At 42.3% G+C, this 26,305-nt stretch overlaps 1 protein-coding gene across 2 annotated transcripts; it reads right to left on the bottom strand.

Annotated features, from left to right (window-relative positions):
• Positions 1-267: 267 nt before the first annotated feature.
• SRSF4 (serine and arginine rich splicing factor 4) lies at positions 268-25,946 on the bottom strand. Of its 2 annotated transcripts, XM_060140808.1 has the most exons (6): positions 25,703-25,946; positions 10,036-10,178; positions 9,030-9,142; positions 5,871-6,085; positions 2,008-2,097; positions 268-1,747 (listed from the first exon to the last, which is right to left on the bottom strand). In XM_060140808.1, the coding sequence occupies exons 1-6, from the start codon at positions 25,807-25,809 to the stop codon at positions 934-936; spliced, it is 1,482 nt and encodes a 493-aa protein (XP_059996791.1). In that variant the 5' UTR covers positions 25,810-25,946; the 3' UTR covers positions 268-933. The 2 variants fall into 2 exon arrangements, with proteins under 2 accessions (XP_059996791.1, XP_059996790.1); XM_060140807.1 differs by lacking the exons at positions 9,030-9,142; positions 10,036-10,178; positions 25,703-25,946 and adding an exon at positions 6,950-7,470.
• Positions 25,947-26,305: the final 359 nt, after the last annotated feature.

Here is a 26,305-nt window from a genome sequence, read left to right as displayed (position 1 = left end):
GAAGAGCTCATCTGGTGAGGCTCTGAGTTGCCAAATTGATTCACTTATCAGCTTGGCCAAAGGAGTCTTGATAGGAAGGATTTATAAACCCCTAAGAAACTCGACTTTTTTCTGTTGGGTGAGAAAAATCCTCCAGGAAAAGTGTTGGCTACCTACCCATGGGTGAGCTCAAGGAACAAAACAGCCATTATACCATAAACTTTTTATGCTAAGAAAAAGATAGCAAGATAGATCAGGAAATGCAACATCAATTCAAGCACCATGAAATTTTGTCAAGCAAAAATAGTCTTTATTCAAATTTAATGGAAACAGGGGTCACTATACTTTGCAAGACGGGGAAAAATAAAATTAAAAAAAATTCTTTTCTTTTCTTTTTTAATATAAAACAATATAATCACAATACCAGAATATGGAACTCTACAGTTCATTTCCTATGGGTTACTGCAGGTATCAATTTTCCTCGACTGTGCTATTCACAACTTTGTTAAGTCCAAAAATATGAAACCAAAGTGGTAGGAAACTTAAGACTTAGCACTTTCACTAAATGGCATACATCAAAGGGCATCAATTCAAGGGCAAAATGGTTGAACTCACCATACCTACCTATGTCATCATTCCAGCCTTAAAGACATCCAGGTACTGAGCTCCCTGTAGGAAAGGCCAGGCCTCAAAGCCAAGGCATTTTGGATATTCTACTGTGGGCCATGAGTAAAGGGGGTTTTCAAAGAGAAGACTGCTTTCAGTCAAGCAGGAAGGCCTGACGCCAGGAGGCTTTACGGAGAGGAAGCGCTTAGACTTAACAATTGTAGACACACCATTAGGGGAGTTAAAAATGTACAGCAGTGACATATGTTCTACTTCAATCACTTGTGCTACGGCTACCAAACATGTACAAAAGACTTCTCGGGTAGTTCCAGCTGTGGTCGTAGCCAGTTAGGACCGTGAGTGGGACCTGGATCTAGACCGGGAGCGCGATCTGGACGCAGACCTGGATCTAGACTTGGACCGGGATCGGGTTTTTGACGCGGACTTTGATCTGGAGCGTGATTCTGACGGGAGGTTTGGTTTTGATTTGGAATTGGACCTCGACCTGGACCGGGTCTCCTGATTGGCGCCAGCATCCTCACTCTCCCCTCGGCCTTCCCTCTGGCCAGACTCAGACTTGGCGTGTTCCCGCTCCTTCGAGCCCGAGCGGGATCGCGATCTGGACTGGGAGCGGTCGGCGTCCTCCTTCTTCTTCTTCTTGCTGCTGCCCGACTTGCTGTCTCGCTTGCCGCCTCGCTTCCTGCTCCTCTCGCTCTTGCTGCGGCTGCGGCTGCGGCTGCGGCTGCGGCTCTCCTCCCGGCTTCTCTTCCTCCCCTTCCTCTTGTCCTTGCTTTTGCTGCGGCTGCGGCTGCGGCTGCCTCCTTTGCTGCGGCTGCGGCTGCGGCTCTTGCGCAGGCTCTTCTCCTGGCTCCGGCTCCTGCTCACGCTGCCCCGCTTCTCCTGCGTGCCCCTCTCCTGACTGCGGCTTCTGCTTTTGCTCTTGCTTTTCTGCCTGCTGGGGCTGCGGCTCTTGGACTTGCCGGTGCTGTCGCTGTTCTGGACCTTCTCCTCGGCCTGGTCCTTGCTCTTGCTGCGGCGCTTGTCGGCGCTGCGGCTGCGGCTCCGGCTCTGGTCCTTGCTGGGGCTCCGGCTCTTGTCCTTCTTGCTGCGGCTGCGGCTCTGGCTGCGGCTGCGGCTCTTGCTCCGGGAACGGGAGCCTGATCTGGGGAGACACGGGGACGGCGAAGCCGCATGTGACTTCGTACTTTCAGGCTGCTCATGAGAAGAACAGACTAAAGCTATGTGTGGAGCTGTGCCCCACAATACAAAGCCCGGCTTGTGCTGGCCAAGGACTGCTTTCTGAACCCCCGAGACTCCAGTCCAGAGCTGGGCATCCTGGGGTGAGGGAAGACTGGGAACACCATTAACACCAAAGTGGGAAACGGTACACGTGGGCCCTGCGTGAATACCAGGAAGACCTACCTGGATCGGGATCTACTCTTAGAATGACTGCTTTTGCTGCTGCCGCTTCGGCTTCTGCTCTTACGAGAATGTCTGCTTCGAGAGCGAGATCTAGGGGAGAAAGTTTTTTTTGTTTTTAATACCTGCTGACAAAACGCTGGCTGAAAAGAGTCAATTCAGACATCCTTTCTATCAAAAAATATGCATGGCCCTGGCTGTGTCCAGGCACAAAGCTGAAAGAGAACTCTCTCCTGTGCTCTGGGCCCAGAGATCCAGTCACCCGCAAACACTCCGCCTGGATGGCCTGCCTGAAACTCATAGTGCCTCCATTCCTGAACCCACTGCCCCCCAGACCTGTTCTGTTTGCTGGGTTCCTTCCTTATTCCCACCGCTGCCGCTGTTATTCACCAGTTCCTCACACGAGGAGCCACAGCCACCCTCGACTCCCCTCTCTGCCTCACCCTCTTCTGCACTACTGAATCTCCTCTCAACCTTCTCCAGTTCATCCACCTCGGCTGCCCCCCAGCAAGCCACCACCACTCTCCCTGGTTCCGCAGCAGCCCCCTAGCCAGTCTTCCTGCATACACTTTTGCCCTTCACTTATTTATTCAACTGAGACCAGAGAGCTGTTTTAAAAATACAGCTGACTCTTGAACAACATGGGTCTGAACTGCCTGGGGCCACTTACACACAGGGTTTTTTCAACAGATACGCACTACAGTACCTCACGATCTGTGGCTGGCTGAATCCACAGGTGTGGGCACTGCGGATGTGAAGGGCTGGCGCCCCAACCCCGCTTGTTCAAGGGTCCACTGTACCCTCCAAGATTAAAGAGTCTCTAATAAGCCGAGACTGTGGACTCTGTCGTTTCCTTCCAAAAGCAACCCTTGGGGAAAACGACCAATTCCAGGTGCAGGGCAGGAAAGGCAAAGACGGAACCTCTCATCATGATGGAAAGAGACTTTCAAAGATTCCTGGGCACTATCATCTATGAAAGAACTCTTGCTCAGAATGTTTAATCTGTGTCTCAACCACACCTCTCTAGACCTAACTTCCAGTTTATAGAAGCTCAGGGGATAAAGTACAACAATACAAAGAGGAAACATAAATTCAGAATGTGGGACAGTATTTAAAAAAAAAAAAAGCTAAGAAAAGTAATTGTCATGGGGTGGGGTGGGGGGATGAGGCGGGGGACTGCTTCAGACTGAAGAGACCCAATAACCCCTTGCAATACATGACTGGATGGATCCTGGCCAGGAGAAAACACAGCTCTAAGGACAGCCATGAACAACTGGGGAAATCTGAATACGGCCTGGACGCTAGATGACTTCACGGGATCACTGTTAATGTTCTTAGGTTGGAAGACAGAATTGTGCTTATCTGCATTCTTGGAGATACATGCTGAAGTATTTGGGGGTGAAGTGTCACTCTCCACAATCTCCCTTCAAATGCTACATTTATTTATGTATAGGGCGTGTCTATAAATATACAGAGAGAAAGGCAGAATTTTAGTAACTGTTGAAGCTATAAGGAGAGCATATGAGTGTTTATGAACTATTCTTTCAACATTTTATGTTTGAAAATGCTGCAATAAAAAATTTGGGGAAATATTTAGTAAAGCACAGTCACAGAAAAATCAAACAAAACCAAAAGACAGAGAGAAGCCAACCTGAAGGGCTCCCAATGACCAAAGACAGAACAATTTGAGCAAAAACAAACTGACTGCAATGGACCAAACATTAAATATGCAAAGATCCAAGAACTCATTCAAAATAATACTAAACAAGCAACCTCACCACCACCTTTGGGTGTTGCTGGGCACATTCAATATACTGGAAATTGGTAAATAAAGGTATCAATTTTTATTTTCCATTTCTTATAAAAATTTATTTTAGGGTGGTAGCAAAAGGGTGGAAGAGGGAAATCATCCTTCATAGAACGACAGCCTTTAAATGCACAAAGAACAGAAAACTAGACAGTCAGAATGTTACGACCACAGCTGCATGGCGCGAGGTAACGATTATCAGCAGATGTTAATAATTCCACTATTAGGTGGAAACTGGTGCAGAACTGGATAATGGACGGCTCACAGGGATGCATGTTATCACCATTCAAAGTGGGGCATCCAGACACCACACAAGTGCTGCAACAGGAAGTACAAAGCACCTGCTAAAATACTGGCCTTACTCTAAATGCCCGCAAGACCTAACTATGACTTTATAGGAAAATACGAGGGACAGGATAAAGGGATGTGTTAAACATCACGAGAAGAGCACAATCTGCAAAATCTCAACTATGGAAAGATCTTCAAAACAGAAAACCGTTTCTTCCACAACTAAATGGATGGAAAATAAAAAGAGGGTGAAGGAGGATGCAGCCATGATTAAAAGGAGAATTAAGACACATGTCATCTGATTGCAATGTGTACACCTAGTTGGGATTCTAATATGAACAAACTACAAAAATACATACATATTTGAGGCAATTGGGGAAAGTTGAATACAGATGTGTTGCTGTGGTATGGCCTCATAATTTTATTTAAAAGGTTAGGGCTTCCCTGGTGGCGCAGTGGTTAAGAATCCACCTGCCAATGCAGGGAACACGGGTTCGAGCCCTGGTCTGGGAAGATCCCACATGCCGCGGAGCAACTAAGCCTGTGTACCACAACTGCTGAGCCCGTGCTCTAGAGCCCACGAGCCACAACTACTGAGCCCGCATGCTTCAACTACTGAAGGCCAAGCGCCTAGAGCCCGTGCTCCACAACAGGAGAAGCCACCGAAATGAGAAGCCCGTGCACCGCAATGAAGAGTAACCCCTGTATGATACAACTAAAGAAAGCCCAGGCACAGCAACGAAGACCCAATGCAGCCAAAAATCAATCAATCAATTTATAAAATAAATAAATAAATAAATAAATTTATAAAATAAAAGGTTAGAGATATCCACTTTATAGGCAGAATGACAGGATGTCTAGATTTGCCTTCAAACAATGAAGCAGGAGGGGGTGATGAAATAAGACTGCCAAAATAAAAGATACTGAAGCTGGATGGGTGATAAGTGTAAGGGGACTCAAGGTTCATATTTTCTCTAATGCTTTATGTATTGTTTTCCATAATAAAGAGTTAAACAACAAAACCTGAAAAGCTTAGACTAATGACTTCCCGCTACTCTTAAACCCTTAACCTGGCCTGTGGCTCAGCAGGATCTCGCTCTTCTCTGCCTCATCTCAAGCCACGCTCCTCTGCTTCCTCCTTCCCCACGACAGGGCCTTCAAAATACGCTGCTCTCTCTGCTAAAAAGGCACTATCCCCCCTCTCTGCCCACCATGTCCAACTCATCCTTTAGGTCTCAGCTTCTACGACATGTCCTTAGGGAAGCCTCTGCCAGCTCTCTGGACGAGTTGGGCCGCGTACTTTCCCTTGGACATACTTATCACAATGGTAATTATTTGCTCAATGCCCATCTTCTCCACTAGATTGAGTTTCATGAGGGCACAGAGCATGTGTGTCTTGTTCACAAATGCCTCGCCCATCTGCAGAACAGCCACCAAATAAGACAAAGTCTCCACTCCTGAGTAGCTGGAGTATCTGGGAGAGTAACAAGGGGTGAGTTGTCATGTTCACCCCCAGTAATGGTATGATTTAGGGGACCCAAGAAGAAACGTGAGAGAAGGTCACTGATACCTGCGTCAGAGAAAGGACTTTACTTCTATTTGTACTCATGACAAAAGAGTTCAAGAGTTTTACAAATAAATGTTCAGTTCAAAGTTCTGAGTAACTGGACCAGACGGAACCACGGTACTGAGACTTCAACAGAAGAATGAAAATGGATTATCTATGTGCTCATTAATGAATTTACAGCAAGCGCCAACACATCAGTAGTACCTTGAGTGACTCCGGCTCCTGGAGTAGGACCGGCGTCGTCTAGAACCAGGCTTGTCTTCAACTAATCTGATTTTTCTGCCATTGACTTCAGTTCCATCTAACTTTTCCAAAGCTCTTTTCATATCAGAGTAAGACACAAATTCAATCACCCCTTCATTTTTGCGTCCCTTGTGAGCATCTGCATAGGTCACTTCTCCCGCCTGACGCATATAATCCTGAAGAAAAACAAAATCCCCCAATAGGTTAAGACACATTTTGTGAAAATATCTAACATCATCATAATGAAAGTTTTCCCTTTCCTTTAGAAGAAATGCTAGCTTTCCTCAGAATGAAGTTGACTCTTAAGTATTTCCAATTACACACCGACCATTTACTGAGGTTCTCTGAAGTGTTAGGCATTAGGTGGGTAGTAGAGATAATAAATAATTTAACTGTTTCTTTAAATAGTTTTGTTTGAATATAAAATTTTTTAGTTAACTATCATTTCCCAAATTTTATAGTGGCAAGTTCTTTGTTTACAGAAGCTTTAGAAGCTCAAGTTACTACATTTAACTCTGGTCTTTTGCATTTCATCATAAATCCTTATTGAAAACATGTATAGCTGTGGATAAATATCTAAGGTAAAAGGTAAACAAATTCAAAAATGGATTACGAAAGACAAAAAGACAACAGAACAATATTTTCCAGCTCTGGCTTTGAAGTGGAATGACCACCCATGTCCCTTCACTACTGTAAGCCTCTTTCCTCATTCTCTTTGAGGACTTAATATAACCCAATGAGAGAATACAACTAACATGACAGATAAATACTGAAGTGATATATAAATAAGAGAAGATGTGATTAGTGTTTAAAAAGAAAATGAAATCTGGGGTCTTGTGGCCAATTTCCCCATGTTGTTTATATATAATATATACTCAATAATAAACAGTTGTGGAATGAATACATGAATATTCAATAGCAGTTCATTTTTGTTATTGCTTTCCTCTCCCTATTTGCAAAGTTACAAACACTGACTATATGCCATTTGATACTATTCCTCTACTCACTGCATCATAAAATGTTTACATGTCTTAACATACATTACATTCTTCATAATTAGTGTGTCCAATACTTTTTCTGAGGGTTTCCCAATTGCTGGGACTTCTGGGTTTTATATATAGTCCTTGGCCATTATTCATAATCTAGCAATGACCGTCTTCATGCAAAAATTTCTTTACTTCAGCTGAATTATTTGCAGGAATGGGCGCTCTGGGAAAAAGGCAGGGAGTCCATATAATTTATCATCCAAACTGGGATACATCTAAGAGTAAAGGAAGATGCTATTAAGTTATGCCACACCTGGGACTGTCCTGGGCAAGTTGAGATATTGCCATACTTCCAAATTAATAATAACAGCTGCTAACATATTGAGTGTTCACTGGATGATAGGTAGGATTTAATTAACTTAGTCCTATTTACAGCCACATGAGGTAGATACAATCATTATCCCTATTTTACAGGGAAGTGAAATACAAGAGATTTAAGCAAACTGCTCAAGGTCGTTCAGGTAGTAAGTGAAGGAGCTGGGGTCTGAACATAAGCAGCCAGACTTCAGGACCTAAATTCTTAGCACCACCCGCACCGTGGGTAAAACGACCAATTCTCAATGCCACTACTCTATAAATTTCAACTCAACACCACCACTGGGTATTATGAATTTATACATTTTTAAAAACTAACAATATACCACCTTACCTTAGTTTTATTTTTGCATTTCCGTGATTAATAGCTAGCATTTGTGCCTGGAACCATTCTAGGCTTTTTATATAAAAATGCATTCATTTCTCACAATAACTCTGAGTAGAAATGAATATTTCTCCCATTTTATAGTTGAGGAATATGAAGTGCAAGAGGAAAGTAAGTTGCTGGAGTAAAATAACTGATAAGTGGCAGAGCTGGGATTCCATCCAGGCAGGTGAGCTCCAAAGTCCTGCTCTGAAGGCTCCCTTGACTTCCTGGGAAATTGGCTCGACTCCTCTCCTTTGCTGAGAGGGAAACTGCCAAACACACAGAAGTATAAAACCAACTGAGGCCGTTGGCTGGGCTCCATTTTAACCCCAAGTTTGAAAGCCTTTCTAGTTTCTACCCATAATGTTCAATCCTAACTCTCAGAATACTGGAGTCATTCCTTCAGAGAGGACAGTCCTGTTGGCAGACACTCAGTAAGGGCCTGCTGTAATACTGACAACCAACACAGTGTACTAGAAAAAATACCAGCATATGTTTTAGTCTCAGCTCTTCTGCTAAGACCAACTGTGCGAATTAACGTTTTCTGGATCTTATCTTTGTTCGCTAAAGACTGTTGACAGCACATGAAAAAAAGAAAAAAGATTTACTTTGTTATAAAGCAGAAACTAACACACCATTGTAAAGCAATTGTACTCCAATAAAGATGTAAAAAAAAGAAAAAAAGATGTAAAAGTGCTTTGATAAGTTACTACTTTTTGCTGAACCTGAACATACTCACTCATTTTGCTAGAGATGACTTGTTTAATAATGGACTAAAAATGAGAAGTGAGATAGGAAACTCTGAGCAACCTTTACATTTGCCCTCCTAAGACCATCCAGGTTAAGGCATGCTCAATAAGGTTTTCTCTCTTTTGAGATTAAAAACCAACACCATTTTCAAAAAACGAGCTGTGATCAGTACACTGCATGGCCAGTACACCACTGGACTGTACTTTTTGACATTAAAACTCTTTCAGGACAAATATTCAATGAAAAACAAATCTTAGAAAAGAACATGGGTCAGATAGTCATTTTCACCAATGCGGCTCTACAATGGAAGCTGACACAAACTTGCACTAATACTGCAGGAAACTGCTGGCTGCAGTTTTTTCTTTTATTAGGGAGAAACTACATTGTTACCTCTCTGTAACATTCTCTACAGAGGAAAATTTCACATAACATAGGTTGTCCTTAGCATGCTGGCCCCATAACATACAGTAGCAGTGAGATTCCAGTGTCTTTTGTGTTCCTATGGAAACTTTAATTGGAAAATCTCCAAATGCTTTGGGAAAGTTTTCTCTGTGTGCCTGGGCCTGCATAAAATAACCTCTTTCCTTAACTCAACTTTAACTCCTGCCCAACTGTAACCCAGAAGGTTAACAGGGCCCAAACCTTTAGGTCTTGCCAGCTGCACCGACTTGACAAATTCTCCACAATCAGTCTGTATTCTGTGCGGGTAGGAGGGCCATATTTATCTCGGCCACTTCTTCTATAACCATATCCACCTTTGGAAGGTTCAAATAGATGAGATTACTTCAGTGGAGGAAAAAGAAAAAATGATACAGCACATATTCCCCTTAAATATACCATCTACCCCCACCCCAAAGAGTATATATTTTAACTCTACCCCCACCCTTAATTCTAATCTAGATTTAAAAAGGAGCAATCAGCTAACATGAAAATTTAATTTAATTTACAAAGTTGTAAGTATGTATATTCATTAATATTTATATTTAAAATTAACATGCATAAATTAAAAACTATCAACAATTTAACAATTTAGAAATAACTAACCAAATTACTAAATCAGTTACTGGTGTTACTCACAGTGATTAAAGTTTTTGTGAACATTTTATACGAAAAAAAGATTTTCAGGCACCTATTTCAGTTTAATCTCATCTGTGTCTAACCCTTGGGATCCTCACCACCCAGGTCTAATGGGGAAAGGTTGCGGTCGTCACATGGCTTCCTGTTTTTGGTCAGCCAAGGGCCACAATGGTTCAAAGAGCCACGCATGGAAAGGTAACCCAAGGTCAGCAAATGGAACAGGCAGTCATCTTAGCCTCAAAGGATTCTTTTAATTAAAACATTGAGGTCTTTGTTAAATCTATGTTAAACAATTGCATTACAGAGAAAAAAAACAACAACACAAACACACATCATTAAACATAATTATAAAGTATTAAAACAAGAAATTTATGTCATTAATTTGATTACAATTAAACATTATTAAAGATGTTTATTTGCAATTTTACATTTAAAAAGATACATAAATTTATAAAACAAATGGCTTAAATATCAATACATTTCAATGTAACATTAATTAATTAATTACTTTAAAAATTAACATTTAATAACGGAGGCATGTCACTGATACAAATGCCCTTTAAATGCTTACTGCGTCCAGAACCGTAACTGCCATCTCGTCGCGGGCCGCGGGCATGCTCAACAATTACTCGCTCACCACAAAGGTCTTTGCCATTCAGTTCATAAACAGCATCATCTGCATCTCGCAGATCATCAAACTCCACAAACCCATATCTAGAAGAAAGCAAACAAAATCCTGGTTGGCACCCTTCTGACACCCAGCTTCACTAACATTAAAGAGAAAGCAATGAGGTTCATGCTTAGCAAAGGTTAGGTGGGTTTTGCAAACTACGGACCAGCTTTCTCTTCCCTTAAGCAGAAACCACTCAGCTTTGTGCCCACAGGCACTGCAAGAGGGCAGGGAGACTTTTGAAGGCTGACTCCTGTCTTTCTAATAGGAGGCTGGCTAAATATACAGAGACCACTTCTTCTGTTCCCCAGGTAGCTGGTGGCAACTGCAAAGACCTCCACAGGGATACTTGGTATAAGGTATTAAAATACATAATTCTACAAGATTGAATATTTGCTCTTTCAAGTCACATAAAAACTCATTTTTTTTTTTTAGCTTTAGCCCCAAAGTGGTATCTTAGAGAACAATTAGACCTACATTTAGGCACTGTGTCTTAACTGTTAAATCATGTTTGGAATAACAAACCAGGTTTAAAAAAAAAAAAAAATCACAGTACCTTGACTCTCCTCAGTGAAAGAAAAAAAATTTTTTTAAAGTTCCCATTTCTCTACCTAAACAAATAAGTCACAAGTGTATTAACTATTCTAGAAACTACCAGTGAAAAAAATCTGGAGCTATTCTTTTCCTCATGATATTCCAAATTCATTTCCATGAGGTTTTAGGTAGGCTGGAATTCTCTAAAATCTATAAACAACTGTGCAAACTTCTTTTACACAGTAGTGCTAGGAATTTCCCAGCAAACAGGTTTGGTGGTTTAACATATATCCAAAAGAAAACAACCCCCTACCCCAATCCTATTAATGCCTGCTGAAGAGTACAACTTATAAAACTAAAAGGCAAAATTTGCAAGATATTTATAACCAAGGTTAAACAAATGCCCTACCAACTGTTATCAAGAAACTTTTAGTTTGCTCTGATGTGGCTGTGAAAAGTCTAGCTTTGTGAGCACTGCCTATACCTAAAAACTAAAACCATCTTAATCATACAAGTTACAAGCAACATCTTTAAACTCTAACAGAGCTATGTATATAGGCAGATACTGACTACCGTTTCCCTCCGGGTTTACACCTACTGGAACTAAAAACAGGTTACAAGACTTGCCAGAAGTTTATCCAGCCTGACCAAAATTATTCCAGTTTCTTTAGCATGTAATGCTGTACTCAGCAACATGTTAAGTGAGAGAACTCAGAATTGAGGAATTCCTCCTTTACTAAAGATTAAAGAGTTTCTATCAAACAAGAGTCTCTCAAGGTGACAATGTACAGCTAAAAACTTTGGAGGGTTCTTTATGCTGAAATGTCTATGAGTGGCATTCAAACTTTAAGAGGCACTGAATCTCAACTCCATTAAAGAAAAGTAACACAGAAACACCCAGTGTTTAATGGGAAATGTTCTGCAATAACACAATTCAGAAGACACCTGGCTCAACTTATGGGTTATGAAATCTTTAAAACATGGTTTCACACTTCCATAAGCCGGAATTGCCGAGCAGCGTAATAAGAATGATTCTGACCATGATTGTCATATTTGGCAAAGTAAAGCCTCTCCAAATCAATACCTTCCTATGTTAAAAAGTGCTTTATGATCATTAAAAATCTTCAATAGATTAAAATATATTGCAGCTACTTTTTTCTCTCCTAAATAGAGTGAGTCATCAGGAAAGCTATACTATCATTTTTAGAGACAAAATAAATAAAAAGGAGCTAATAAAAAAATCAAATCTAACTACTTTCTGCTTTGGTTTATTCCTAAATAGAACATAAAATACCTCCTGTCCCCAAGAGTACCTTCCTTAATTTAGTTGTCAAGATTGGTTACAGGTCTGCTTTGTCCACCTGCCCAGATGCCAAGTATAGAGGGATGAGAGAAAACATCCAACACGGGCATGATAAAATGGCCTCCATGCCCCTCTAAGAGTTCACACTGGCTTGGCACCATTCAATGCCCCTAACTCATCTGATGTGATGTCATAAGGACAACGCTGACTCCCGAGGATTAAATAAAGAAGTCACAGAACACCCCGTTTTCTTCAACAAGCAAGTTACTTAGCCACATTTTGGGGATATCCTAGTAACTTATTAAAACAGCTGACTTAAGATCAAATTTATTTCACAGAAAAATCTTGGCTACTACTCTGTGAAAAGCCACAAAATCTATTTGGAACATTTTAGTGTCAAAGTCCAGTCCAAGGATTAAATCAGGAACCTGACTGTCACTTCTCTCTGTCACTGACATGCTGGGTGGGCCTGGAAGACTAAACCAAATATACGCCTGCACCATAAACCATACCTGATAGGATTCCTGTTCTGAGAGCAAAGTAAAGACCAGATCAGTGTGTGGTTGTTTCTACCACATCACTGTTTATTTAGATCAGTTTTACTGCAAGAATCACTTCACTCGGTAAGTAACTGGAGTAATTGGTAAGTAAGTGGAGTGAATGGGTTCCCCAATTAAGGCAGGAAGACTAGATAGCAACAATAAAATGGTACTTAATATTTATAAGTAATCTCTATGTACTAAACAATGTTATCTTATTTAATAATCACAATACCCAAGAGCCAGGTACTGTTATCTGTTTTACAGATGAGGAAACTGAGGCACATCGCATTAAACAATGTGCATAATAAAACAGCAAAGCTGACATTCAAAGCCTGTGGCATGACTCCAGAACTCTGCCTAAGACTGGAGCAGCAGGAACTGGCCTGGGTTCTAGTCCTGGTTCTGCAATAAACCAACTCTGAAAAGCACATTTAAATCATTTTATTTCTCTGGATCCTAGTTTATCCGTGAAATGAGGGAGCTATACTACGTATCTCTGAGGTTTCTCCTAACAGCAAAAGTATGACAGTTAAAATGAAAATTAGTCTTCCTCTGGCTTAACAATGGGATGAAATTTTAGTTTTATTTAAATAGTTTAACTGTCTCTGAATTAAATTCTAGTGCCTTTAAGAAAGCAAAGCTCTTCCTGGTAACATGGGAGAATCTTTCTAAATCGATCTTAACATCCCTTTGTGCTTTAATCTCCTCTCCCAAAAAGTACTCTCCTTTTGAATCATTTGTCAAAGGAGGGATATAAAATACACGGATTCATGTGTGCACACACTATGTGTCGGCATGTATTTACGTAGACATATCTCTGGTGTGACCTGTAGATAAGCCTTACAAACATAACCCAGCAGATAAATCTCTCAATTCTAGCTGCAGACACCCCTCCTCTTCTCTATTAAAAACAACCATCTTTCAGTAATTCTAGTATGAGAATGAAGAAGATGAAGGAATTCAGGAGAATGAATCTACGACAAATTAATAAATCCCTCTAAGGTAGGGACTGATAAAAACCAAACCAAACCAAAACCCCACCAATATGCCTCCTCTGGCTTGACTCCCAGATGTTGTATCTTTCGACCTTTCTCTCTACACCTATGTGAAAGAACAAAAAGCATGGCCTAACTATTAAATGTAAATTTTTTCAATTAAAAGAAAAACTCCTTTCTTCAATGTTTCTCTGCTATTGCCTTTTCCCACTATTTTCCTCTAGATCACATTTAATCCCAACAAAAATTTAGTCAAAAAATGATGGCCGAGGAATTACTGCCATTTTCTAAGAACAGTGGGCACCATGGTTCTTACCAACTATAGATAGGTATTCTGGATACCACACACAAAAGCCACGTTGAATTACGTGGGCTGTTCTAAACTTTAGTCCATTCTTAAAACACTGCCAATGTGCTGGTCTTCCTCATTCAACAGCTGATGTACTACTGCTCAGACTATCAGTCAGAACTCTGAAATTCTAGAATTGGAATGACATGTTTTTAAAACTAAAGTACTCCAAGACTTCAATTTTCAAAATGTTAATCACACTTTTTCACCCAAGAAAAATTACCACCTGAGGTTGTGTTGTTGCTGAATAGTCTTCCCCTGATCTAATAACCTACACCAATGGTCCCAAATACCACGCTGTATGTCCTACTAAAGAGGCTGGGGAGTCTATCTCACCCCTCCAGAAATGGCTTAGGGCCATCTCCGTCTTCCAAACATCTTCACTGAACAGGGCATGACTAAGGGGGTGCACACCACCAGCTGACTGACGGGGCGTGGGGACGAGGAGCGAGGGAAAGCAAGCCTCCATGCGCGTGCCTGCTGTCACCCGCCAGTACTGCTTACCGCGGGGGCACGCCTTGGATGTTCTCTCTATAAGAAAAATTTGCCCCTTTCCACGGTGGATCTCTGCTCACCTTTGTCCTAAAACTGTGCCACATGCTTTTCTTTGTATGTGGACATGACAGTCCTCAGCCAACCATCAGCAGGATGTGAGTTTTGTTTTCCCAATGTGGTGAGCCATTCCCACATTCACTCATTTTCCTTGCAAGAACCGAACCTCTCCATGGCTGGTCAGGATTAGGGATGTTGCTGTAGCCAAGGAAAAATTTTCATCTGTTGAAGTTAACCCATGGGGTGGCTTGAACCCTGAAACTAGGGTCAACAGCAATGTACTTTAAGGGCAGAGCCCTTAAATCTACCCTGAAAGAAACGGCATTCAGTGAACAGGAATCAAACAGCTCTCTTTCAAAGCACTCAGTGTTGATCCTAGGCTTCAGCCAGCTTGTGTTATGAGGTGAAAAAAGTTAGGGCACACTAACAGGACAGTAATAAAAAACGGAAGTTCTCGCTCTCTGCATAAAGTGCTTGGTAAACTGCAGAAAGACACTTCTGCAACCAACTCTCTAGCGCTCAGGTGAGGCCAACTCAGAGAAAGCTTGTGAGTGACAACCATGTAAGTGCCCCCAATTCCAAAGGTCTGCAAAATTCCAGGGAAGCAGTGGTCAGGCCCTCAAAGTAGAATTAACCAATGTCACATTCACTGCTCTGAGTCACGGATTATGGTTGCAATTTGACTATCCCAGTAACCGAGGGTTGTTTATAACCCACCACTAGGAGCTCCTACCACACGAAGTGGGTTCCTGAGATCCTTTTTATCCTGAGACAGGAAGGAGGCTGCTCTGGGCATTCCGGCCTCCCTCTCTTTAGCCTCAGGAGGGAGGGCCATCACGGCCACCCGTGAAAGGTGGATGACTTACCCGTGCTCACTGAGTGGCAGAGCTGGGGTGCGGCTTCAGGGCTCACCAGTACCCAGTCTGGGGCTCTTTTCGCGTCGGCAAACTGGCAGTTCCCGCACACCAAGGGCTCTCTGCTTAGAGCTAGTGTGGACTCCTGGTCTGCAAACGTTGGCCACAGCTCAGTCTGCACTTGATCTTTCCCCACCTTCAAAGAAGAAAACCTACCTCATGATTCCTCTCTTCTCGGTCCCCTGACCACCTGATTCACTCCTACAAACACTGTCATTGCCTTTGGCTGTTCTTCTCTGGTTGCCCACTTAGTGCACTGCCTAGTTTTACAGTGTGCTCTTTCTGCTGGGCCCCCAGGGCGGTCTCTTCCTGTGTGATCACCTTCCTTCGTTCAAGAATATGGCTATTTTTACTTAGTCAACTTGTCTCTTTAAATGTAGTGGGGAAAGTCAGCTGCTTTATCATTCTTTTGCTCAGAGGTCTATACTGACTCCTAAAGATCTTTGTTGATGCCATTCTCTAAACCTGGAATGCCTTGATTACGCAAGGTGAATCACAGCAACCATCTTCCATAGACTTGAGAATTCTCTTTCATGAAGTCTCAGAAACTTGCCGGACTCTAAGCATTTTAGCACTGTCTTTAGCATTAGCACTTCTATTCAATTTTATGTTTTACATGATAATGTTTTGGTGACCTTTCAAGCCTTGTTCTTTTTCGTTTGTGCTTATCCTCTCATTTGATTATGAGCTCTTTAATATTAACAAAGGCTAATATTTAGAACAGTGCCTGGCACACAGTAAATGATTCATCTATAATATTTCATTCATTCCTCATATCATATGCGAAGAATGCACTACTACTACTCCTATTACTCCCATTTTACAATGAGAAAAATGAGACTGGGAGAGGCTAAGCAACTGGCTTGTAGTCAAGGCGCTCCTAAGCGGTATAGCTGGATTAGAACCCAGGTCCATCTGACTCCAAAACCCAAGCTCTTAACCACAAGGTCACAGTGCCTTTGTAAAGGCAGCTGTTTCTTTTCTCCCACAGTCCTGAGCACAATCCTTTGAAATTCAACAAATGCTGCTGCTTGACTTGATAATCTAACCTTAGATAAGCCAGGCTGTATTAACGTTTTTTGATACAGCTGGGTCAATTCTCCAGAGGAAAAAAGAAATTGATCTTGGGGCAGGTGAAGCACCCCTAAGCTTGGAGTATGTGACAACCAGGTTACTTTCACTCGTCTTTTGGTTCCCATTAGCCAGTGTCAGCCATCTGGTCCTTCCGAAAACATGTGTGGGTTCAGAACATAACAGACTAGAAGAATAGAGGAAAAATAAGATTATTCTGTGCAATCCCCATTCTGGAGGCCCCATATTAACCCCTGGAATCTGCCTTTGGTTTTAAGGCTCAGCAAAAATTAGACCAGCATAGAGATGATGGAAGGTTTGGCCTAGAGGTGGTAGATGTGAATGGATATTGACAGTATTATGTATTTAAGAATGCATTTAATTAGTTTTGTAAGGAATGGTGACCGGGACCAAAAAATATAAGCATGAATGGTGTGGGAAAAAAATGGATGAGAAATCAAAGAATGCTATAAAGTTTACAGACTTCCAATTATACAAAGATTATGGCAGCAACCAGAAAAGTACTTTGCAGATGACAGCCATCTATGATCTGATTTAACTCCAAACCACTATTAACATGACTACTCTAGCCCACCAGGACTCTTTCCCTTTTCAAAATCCTTTATAATAATGTTCACAACTCTGAGATTTACTGATACTCTCATAGATGAAGAAATGAACGCTTACAGCAGTTAAGTAAAGGCTACCCAACACCTGGGATTCTTCAACCCTAGGTCCTAACCTAAAATCAACACTCCATCACCATGTTCTACTATCTCCACACACCAGTGGAAAGAAGTGGTCCATAGAGCAAACAGTTTAAGAAACACAAGCTCTAGCACAGAAAATCAGTTACATCAAATTATATGCTGTGGAAGACAAATGCCCACATGAATATTAGCATCTTATGAGAAATATTAAATGGCAAGAAACACCATTTCTGCATCTGATGTGTACTAATTAATAAGTTGTGAACATCCTCTAAGCTAATAGTGGAACCAAACCTGTATGTCAGTTATCAAAATTTTAACACCAGTCTAGGAAAATAGAGAAAGATAACAAATCATTAAGAAAATACCAGCCCATCTCTGAAGGAATATTCACATACTGGAGTGAGGAAAAGAGAACAGAAACAATCATTATTCTAAAAACGAAGTGATAATACAAAATTCCTTCAGAAAGCAGGAGGAAGAGAGGAATCTGTACCCAATTTCAAATCTAGTCTTACTTTGTAACTGGTCTATGGGCCTATTTGCCATTTTGTTTCAACTATCCAAAAGCCTTTCAAAAATGAACTAAGCAAATTCACTTTTACTAGGCTGCTACCATATTTCTACCCTATAAAATGGGACTACCCGCAGGAAGCAACATACTTGCAAATAGTTTGTGGATCAAACTATCACAACCATAACCCCTCTGTCATAATGAAGTGTTTCACTGTGACCTTTTAAAGTCAACAGGGCTGCTTTCCTTAAAGGGGAGCAAACATAATCATACCCGTGTACATTTCAATTTTCTGACACTTATCCACACTAAGGGTAAATGAAATTAACAGGTCTCACAAGAAAAGAGATCAACTATTCCCTGATGACACACTAAAGCTCAGGAAGCCTCAATCACAAATTAAAAACAATTTAAAAACTCAAGAGATGAAAGTCATATTGCTAATTTAGAATAAAACTCCTAGAACGTAAGATAGAATCACTGTTACTTGTAGTTAATGAAGTAAAGGTGTACACTCAGCAGACAACACTACCTGATTCCACACCAAAGCTACAAACAAAACCAGTTTGTACTTACCTCTAAAACCACACTACAGGCAGGGTAACAGGTGTTAAAGCCTCTTAGAAATTATGCCTCTTGGGACCATCTTGGCTGTTTCCATGTCCCTCATAACCACCCCACAGTCCCTGTTTCTTTTTCTTTTTGGTTAAAGATGCCACTCCCCATGCTATTTCTTGGGGATGCCCTTCCCTTGAAAATCAGTCATTTAATTCACTTTATATTTTAATGGATGTTTCAAATTCCTTAAACATTAATGGATCAATAGCTTCATTTCATCCACATGAAATAACTTTTCTCAAAGTCAGTTCGTCTGGTCTGTGGTTCCTGACCCCTCACCCAAGCCTCCTGCTCACCTCTTTCACTCCTGACGGCTGAATTCAAACCTCCCTCCTCCAGTTTCCCCCTCTCTAGGCCTTGGAGGTCTGTGTTCATGGAGGTCCCCATCTGGCACCCAGGAACAAGACATGGTTGGGGCCCTGGCGGAGGGCCCTTTAAGTGGCTCTTCAGGCATCATGTGCAGTTCCAGGACCTCTAGACTTTCATCTCAACACACAGGAAAGGTCATGTAGGGCATTTCCTCAAAATACAGGTGTGCAAATCCAGGGCACAATCCATCCCTCACCTTCAGGATACTCCAAGACCACACAGCCCTAGCTATGACAACAGGACAGAGACTGTTCACTGCATTTACTTGCATAGATCCTACCCTGGTCAGCCATCACAAAGCTGATACCACCCTTCAGCTCTGCAAAGAGTAGCCTGAGGAGAATCAGTAGCAGTCTCTGTCTGGGGCCAACGTCATAAAAAAAATAGCACCTGCCTCACTTTTGGCAGTAACTTGGCAGCTTGTTGGAAGCCTCTGCAGAGAGACTAAGGACTTCAGGCTGTGGAACCTGAACTACCTTCTCACCCTTGGAGGCAAGCCCCAAAGGATAGGAATGAATCGTCTGGAAGGAAACAGCATGAGAGCAACTTTGGCTGACACCACCCATGCTCTATCTGGTATGTGAATAAGAAAGATCTTCAGTTTCCGGAGTTGTCAATAACTCATTTTGTAATCTTGGCCCTGTCATTTAATCCCCCGTGCCTCAGTTTCCCCGTCAGTACAAACTAGAGACAACACTTATTTTAAAATTTCAGTGTTAGCTTACAAACTTATAAATACCACCCCCAATAGTATTCTCTCAGATGCTTGGAGCACCTTTCTTCCGAGGATCTCAAAATACAATTTGCGGGCTTCTCTGGTGGCGCAGTGGTTGAGAGTCCACCTGCCGATGCAGGGGACACGGGTTCGCGCCCCGGTCCAGGAAGATCCCACATGCCACGGAGCGGCTGGGTCCGTGAGCCATGGCTGCTGAGCCTGCGTGTCCGGAGCCTGTGCTCCGCAACGGGAGAGGCCACAGCAGTGAGAGGCCTGTGTACCGCAAAAAAAACAACAAAAAAAAAACAACAACAAAAAACCAATTTGCTGTTTAGGTTACTTCGATGTATCCAAAAATACCATGAACCCAAACCACATTTTATCTAGTCTACATCCTGTGCCTACCTTTTAAGAAGGGAAAAATGCTTCACATGGCCCTTTTATTCATGATACATCAATAAGGAAGGGAGGAGCAAGCTATTAAACTGAGGAATAGGGATTTTAAATGACATGGCCAAGTAATTACAGACGATGTTTATTCTTATCACAAACTGACTGGGAAACCAGGAACAAGGAGTGGAAGTCTCAAGCCAGGGCAGTTTAAGGTGGTAACATTTGGTCAAACCGCAGCACGGTATGGTTTCTTGGCAATGACTTTTCAAAATGACAGAAATTTAAAAATTACCCATGGCTTAAGAAAAAAAGTAACATACCTAATATATTTTGGGGGCGAGGTATGTTGACCTCAGCAAGAGACTTCAGTACAAAAACAACTTGGTCACATTTGTAAGTTACATTCGATACTATGAATAAAACAGTGACAGAATGCTACTTAATCCACAGCCCTGTTTCTCATGATTTCTTATTTGTTTAAGAAAAAGCTCTTGGTTAAAACACCTGAAACCATTTCACTTGTTAAAGTAGCAAAGACTCTAAACAGTACGGCCGGCGCAGTGGTGGCGAGGCTGCCATGACGGGCGTGCTCATGCGCTGCTGGTAGAAGTGTAACTGGCACAGCCCTGCAGGACATTTGGCTACACGCATCAAGAGCTTTCAAAGTGTTCACTCCTACTGTGACACAGGAATTTTACTTCATAGAATCCGTCCTAAGGAATGACTAAAATGCAAAGTTTTTTGCACGTGATATCCATCACAAGGTTATACGGAACAGCAAGAATTGAGAGACAGCCTAGGAGGAATGGTTGGGTAAATCATGATATAGCCATACAATGGATTTTATGCAGCCCTAAATGATGTTTATGAGAAAGATTTTAATGTAACAGAAAAAATATATGAGAAAAATTAAGCAGAAAAAGTGGGACATAAAATTGCACATAAGACCTTGTCTATGTTAAAAGGATTCTTAATGATACCTCTTTTCTACTTTCTGCTGTTGGTATTGTCTAAATTATCTACAATGCACCTGTATTTATTTTCTAATCAGTCAAAAAGTTACTTTCTAAAAAAAGTTCTTGAACCTGTTATGCTTGGTAGGCTAAACAGATAAGGCTTAAAGGCTGCAAGACAACTTCCTAATATATATTTTTAGACATTCTAATTAAAAAGTCATAATATTAAAAAATTATGATCAAGAGTAGTTGAGAATTCAGAAAAATAGGAACTCTTAAATACGGCAGGTGAAAATATAAACAAATACCATGGAAACCAAAAGGTAGCAAAAGTTAAAAATGTGTACACTCAGCTCTCCATATCCTGGGTTGGCTGAACCCGTGGGTGTGGAGGGACGACTATGGGAGTTGGGCATCCGTAGACTTGGGTATCTGCAGTGGGTCCTGGAACCAATCCTGTGATTATACTGAGGGACAGCTATATACACTCTGACTCCAAAGTCCCTTTTCGGGAATCTGCCCTAAGATTTACATAAAGGATATTTGCCACAGCGTTATATACGTGTAAAATAGTGGAAAACCAAAGACAACCGCAATGTCTTGCAACATAGTTTTGCTTATGTACATTAAATAGTATTTATATGTGAGAATACTATGTAGCCCTTAAGAATTAGGTTGTGGGAGAACACTTAACGACAAAAGGATCAGGCTGTTAGGTAGAAGCTGGTTACAAAACAGAACGTACAGTACGAATCCAATGTGAAAAAGGGAGGCGGGGAGGCTTAAGTGCATACACCTGTGTGCGGAAAAAGACAAAGTCTCAAAGTGCAGATACTGTCATCTTTCATTTTTTGTCCTCTATATTTAAAAAAATGTACAATAAATATGTAAAATGTTTATAATCAGAAATAAATACATACTATTTTGAAATATTACACAGATTAAGTATGGGTTTTTTTCCTTTTTTTTTTGGCCACACCATGCAGCTTGCAGGATCTTAGTTCCCTGACCCGGGATTGAACCCGGGTCCTCAGCAGCGAAAGCACAGAGTCCTAATCACTGGACTGTCAGGGAGTTCCCAAGAATGGGTTTTTAATACTAAACTACCAGTTCAATTAACCAGAAACCAATAACCTGGAACATCAATTATATTTTCCTTATTGCCTCTTTAAAAGACAAGAAGAAAAACAAGCTCTCATCAAGGATTCAGTCAAAAGAGAAAATCTCTTTGTAGGTTCTGGGGTTGGCAGAGATTCATCCCAGTATCTCAGGCCTAACAGTGCCCTACAGTGCTCAGGGACAAAAAGAACAACGACTTGACTCACTGAAAGCCATAACATATTTAAAATATTAACTAAGGGGTAGCTTCTACTTGAAGGAATTTAAAACAGAGGGTGAAAACAAAAAACTTCTTGGTAATACTTAGATATCATGAAAATCCAACTACACAGACCAGGACATCCCTGAAAATTCTGGCTGTTCACAATTTCACTGTCTGTAATATGAAACAAAGGTTCTGAAATTTATAGCCAAGTTTCCCTGGAGAGCTTTAATTCACACATTTAACCAACTAAAACAAAAAACCAAACCCCCCCCCAAACCCTCAATGGTTTGGGGGTTTACCTGTCCAGCTACTAGGCAAAAATAATCTTAGGATGTGATATGTTTCATTCATTGACTAAAATATGGCAAAATTAAAATATAAAGATCTGAGACCAAAACCACAATATTTTGTGGCAAAATTACTGTACTTAAAAAAAAATCTACATTTTACATGAAAAAAGTGATTTACTAATAAAAAAGAAAGCTCACAGAATTCACAAATAATCAAAGACAGCAAAAGTTACCACAGAGTTGGAAGGCTGTAAACAGCTGCTAATAACATTGCTTCCTTGACCCCTGGCCCACCGCTGCTCTTGCTGGCGTTAGTGTGGCACATACAAATGGAGGAGACCAGAGGGGATCTGGAGTGGCCTATGTTGTGGTGGGAGATTTATGTCATGTTCGTGGTCCCAAACTAAACCATCCTTCCAGGAGTTCTCTAAAACTAAAGCAATCTAGATTAGGGTTACCTGGTACAATAAAAGCAGGCAATACGCTACTGCATACATCTCCCTTCTCCCATCTCCCAAGAGGGTCCATAAAATGTTCTCCTGGATACTAAATCTCCTTTGGAGAGCTCATCTGCTGCCTCATTTGGTCAACTTTCTATTATACCACTGCTTTATGCCTACTTAATTAATTCAGAACTTACCTACAACCCTTCAGCTCAATATAGCTACTGTCTACTGATAAATCTCACTTCTACAAATTTGAACTCTTCAGCAATTCTTCAACGCCCTAACCATCCAAAATCTTTTGAGTTTCAGTTACTAATAATCACAATCCAGATATGTTAAAAAGGCTTCTCAAGGGGCTCTACTATCCTTCCTATGTTTCCAGGACTATAAGCTTACACATGTTGCTAAATTATGCCATCCTTTCAAACTCCTCTGTGCTAATGCCATCTAATCCAGTCAATTGCTTGAAATACATCTATATACCATTGGTCCTTTGTTCAGAAGTCATTTTCCTCTGCAATGATTCCTGAATGCTACCAGGAGGTGCACCTGTTTGGTGACTGTCACACCTGCCTTCAAATCCCTAAAATGACTCCCCATTCTTCATTCCCTTGACTTTCAATCACAGATTTCATGCATACCATGGTTTAGCAGCACAACTGTAAAAATGAATAGTTCCCCAAGAGACCCACGTATTTAGGGTCCTGGAAGGATCGATCGATTCTTCCTCTTAGATCACCATTTCTCAGGCTGCTCAATTATTCCCTCCAGAGCATTTGAACTACTATCCACGATTTTGAATGTCTAGTGTAAAATCTTACAGTTGTTTCTGATTTATGTTGTTAAACTTCTAGATCATTCATGAGACTCAATCCAAGCTAGACTGTTTATTATATCTCAAAATTCTTCCTTATTCTACCATCACCAGTTATGACATACACTATTCCCAGACACTTCAAGCCCCAGTTAATCCACACTTCAAAGCCTATTTCAGACAAACCATTCCAAGTTTCACTTCGTGAGTTTAAATTGAGAGCAAGCACTGCTTAACTCAAAGTGTATGTTATAACCACAAGCACTTAATTCACTCAAGGGCAGAACTGGTTTTCTGCCTCCTCCCTTCATTTAGCACAGTAGAGGCATCTTGTCGGTTATCAACATATTTGTTCCATTAATTAGCTTTCCTATTAACATCAACATCATTTTCTGCTCACTATCACTTGAGTAACCTTAGAGAACAGACCTCACCAAATACGCTTCGTGTTACTAAACACTTAAGCTCTCTCCTTATGATCAAGGTCAAATCCCTTTGATTATAGCTACCATTTACAGCTATGAGCCAAATGCTTTACAACTATTATCTCTAATCTTCCTTTTCCTGGTGGATGAGGAAACTCAGAATCAGAGAAGTAACTTGCCCATAGGTAGTAAGTGGTGAAGCTACGATTTGACCCAGGCCTGTTTGCTTTCAAAACCCATGCTTTCCCCACAAAATTTACTGTCAACTTAATTGGGCTCTGAAGAAAACTGGGAGTTTGAACTTGACTGTTCAGACATATGATATGTATCACAAGAACAACCCCCTGCCCACTTTATCTAGTATGTTTAAGAACTGAAAGCTCTATTGAACAAAATGAGTAACTTCCTAAACCTTCTACTCTAAAAGAAATCAGCATTCATAATAAACACTTGATGGAGGACATTTTCCTTAGTAAGAAGGTGATCCTTCCTAACAATCAATTTGAAATGACTTGTTAAAATTTTAAACTCAGCCAAGAGTTTGAGTACATTGTAGCTTCCAATTTTTCTCAAATGCTCAACTTAGGTATCTTTTATAACTTCTCAAGTGTTAGTTGCTAGTATTACATTGGGGAGTAAACTCTAGCTGTATCAGACCTGTTGCAAAGTAGATCTTAAAAAAAAAAAAAAGAAAGCCAAGAGTTCTTCTAACAGCCAAGGTTTAGTACCCTAAAATGCTTCCCCCACTCCTTTTATTTTTTTATATCCATGTCTTTGAAGTCCTACCTAACATTTCCCGGTTCTCACAGTTTTCCCCGTAGAATATCTTCTCCAGGGCTGACTCCTCATGCTTCCCCTGAAACTTGTAGCCCCTGCGGGCCCTGCTCTACCAAAGTAGATTAGGAATACAAGTAACAGACCATACCCGGGTGGGTAGTAAGTTAGCAATTTCCTAAACTGTAGGTCTCCGTCTACATCAACTAGTTGACTAGTCACGGTGGCCACTATTCTCTAACAAATTCTACAACGACAAAACAATTTTTTGGCAAGTTGGAGAACGGAAACCCCAGCATGGAAACTCTGTACGCAGTCTTGAAGATAGCAGGCTAAGACTTTAATTTACCCTTGTAGAGGGAACGGTGAAGGCTTTCAGCACCGCAAGCCGATACTTTCGAAACCGTCCCTACACTACTCAAACTAGAGTCTCCCGCCCAAAAAAGTGTAGCACATGGCAAGTCTAAAAAGGGCGTCCCTTCAGAGCTCCAGTCCCCGGGAGAGATGCGTTGTGACCATCTGATCCATTAGACTGGGGAAGAGGTGAAAAGGGAGGAGGAAATCTGTTTGTTTCCAGCAGCCCTCAGAGCGGGAAAGGTCGGTCTCTACTGAAGATGAACCAGGCTCCGGCTCCAGCGCCTGGGAAGGAAAAACCCAGGCCTCCCCGGAGCCCTGGAGCTGTGCCCTCCCTCCCAGCGCCCCAATCCCACTCAGGTTTTCCTTCTTCCCGTCCCACTCAGAGCCTCACCATCGCTCCCATTATCCCTCCACCACCCCCACCCGCGCAGGCGCAGTGGGAACTGGGGCCTACCCGCGCCCCCGAGGCGCCGCGACTATGGCGGAGCCGGAGCAGGCCGGCAGCTCCGCGCGGGGTAGGCGTCCCACTCCCGTCCCCGCGGCCTCCCCGCCACCGCCGGGGCCCCGTCCCCACCCGGCAGGCCCCTCTTCCGTCCTCCTCACCCGTTCTTCAGATCCACCTCCAGGATCTTCCCGTAGCCCTTAAAGAAGCGCTCCACATCGCGCTCCCGGGCCTGGTAGCTCAGGCGGCCGATGTACACCCGTGGCATCCCGGCAACAGCTTCGGCGGCGGCGGCTTGGCCTGGCCCCAGCCCCCCTAGGCGGCGGCCGGCGAAGCGAAAGCGCGGCGACGGCGGCGGCGGCGGCAACGGGCGGGCGGCGGGACGGACGCAGCCGAACCCGGCGACGTACGCGAGCACGCAGCTCGCGAGCACGCGCCTCCAGCCTCCCCCGCCCTTCCCGCAAGAGGAGGGTAACGGAAGGGAGCGCGCGTTCGCTTCCCGCCCGGCCGGGGCTTGCTGGGGGGCGCGCCGGCGCGGGGCGGGGCCAGGTGATCGACAGGCGGCGCGGGCGGTGCGGGGGCCTTCAGTCTCCGGGCACGTTCTCTCGCGAGCTTGGCGCGCAGCGCCTGCGCCGCCTTCCGTAGCCCGTTGGCTTTCCTCCTTCCCCCCGGAAGTGTCCGCGCCTCTCCCATAGCTCTTCGAATATTTCTGCTTTTGTCCTTTGATCCGGGAGTGGTTTCGACTTTAGAGTAGATTTGGAATT

Source organism: Lagenorhynchus albirostris, chromosome 2, assembly GCF_949774975.1.
Source record: "Lagenorhynchus albirostris chromosome 2, mLagAlb1.1, whole genome shotgun sequence".
In the NCBI taxonomy this organism is placed as follows: Eukaryota; Metazoa; Chordata; class Mammalia; order Artiodactyla; family Delphinidae; genus Lagenorhynchus; species Lagenorhynchus albirostris.
Note: the sequence above shows the minus strand (reverse complement) of the source record. Positions and strands in the feature narration are given on the sequence as shown.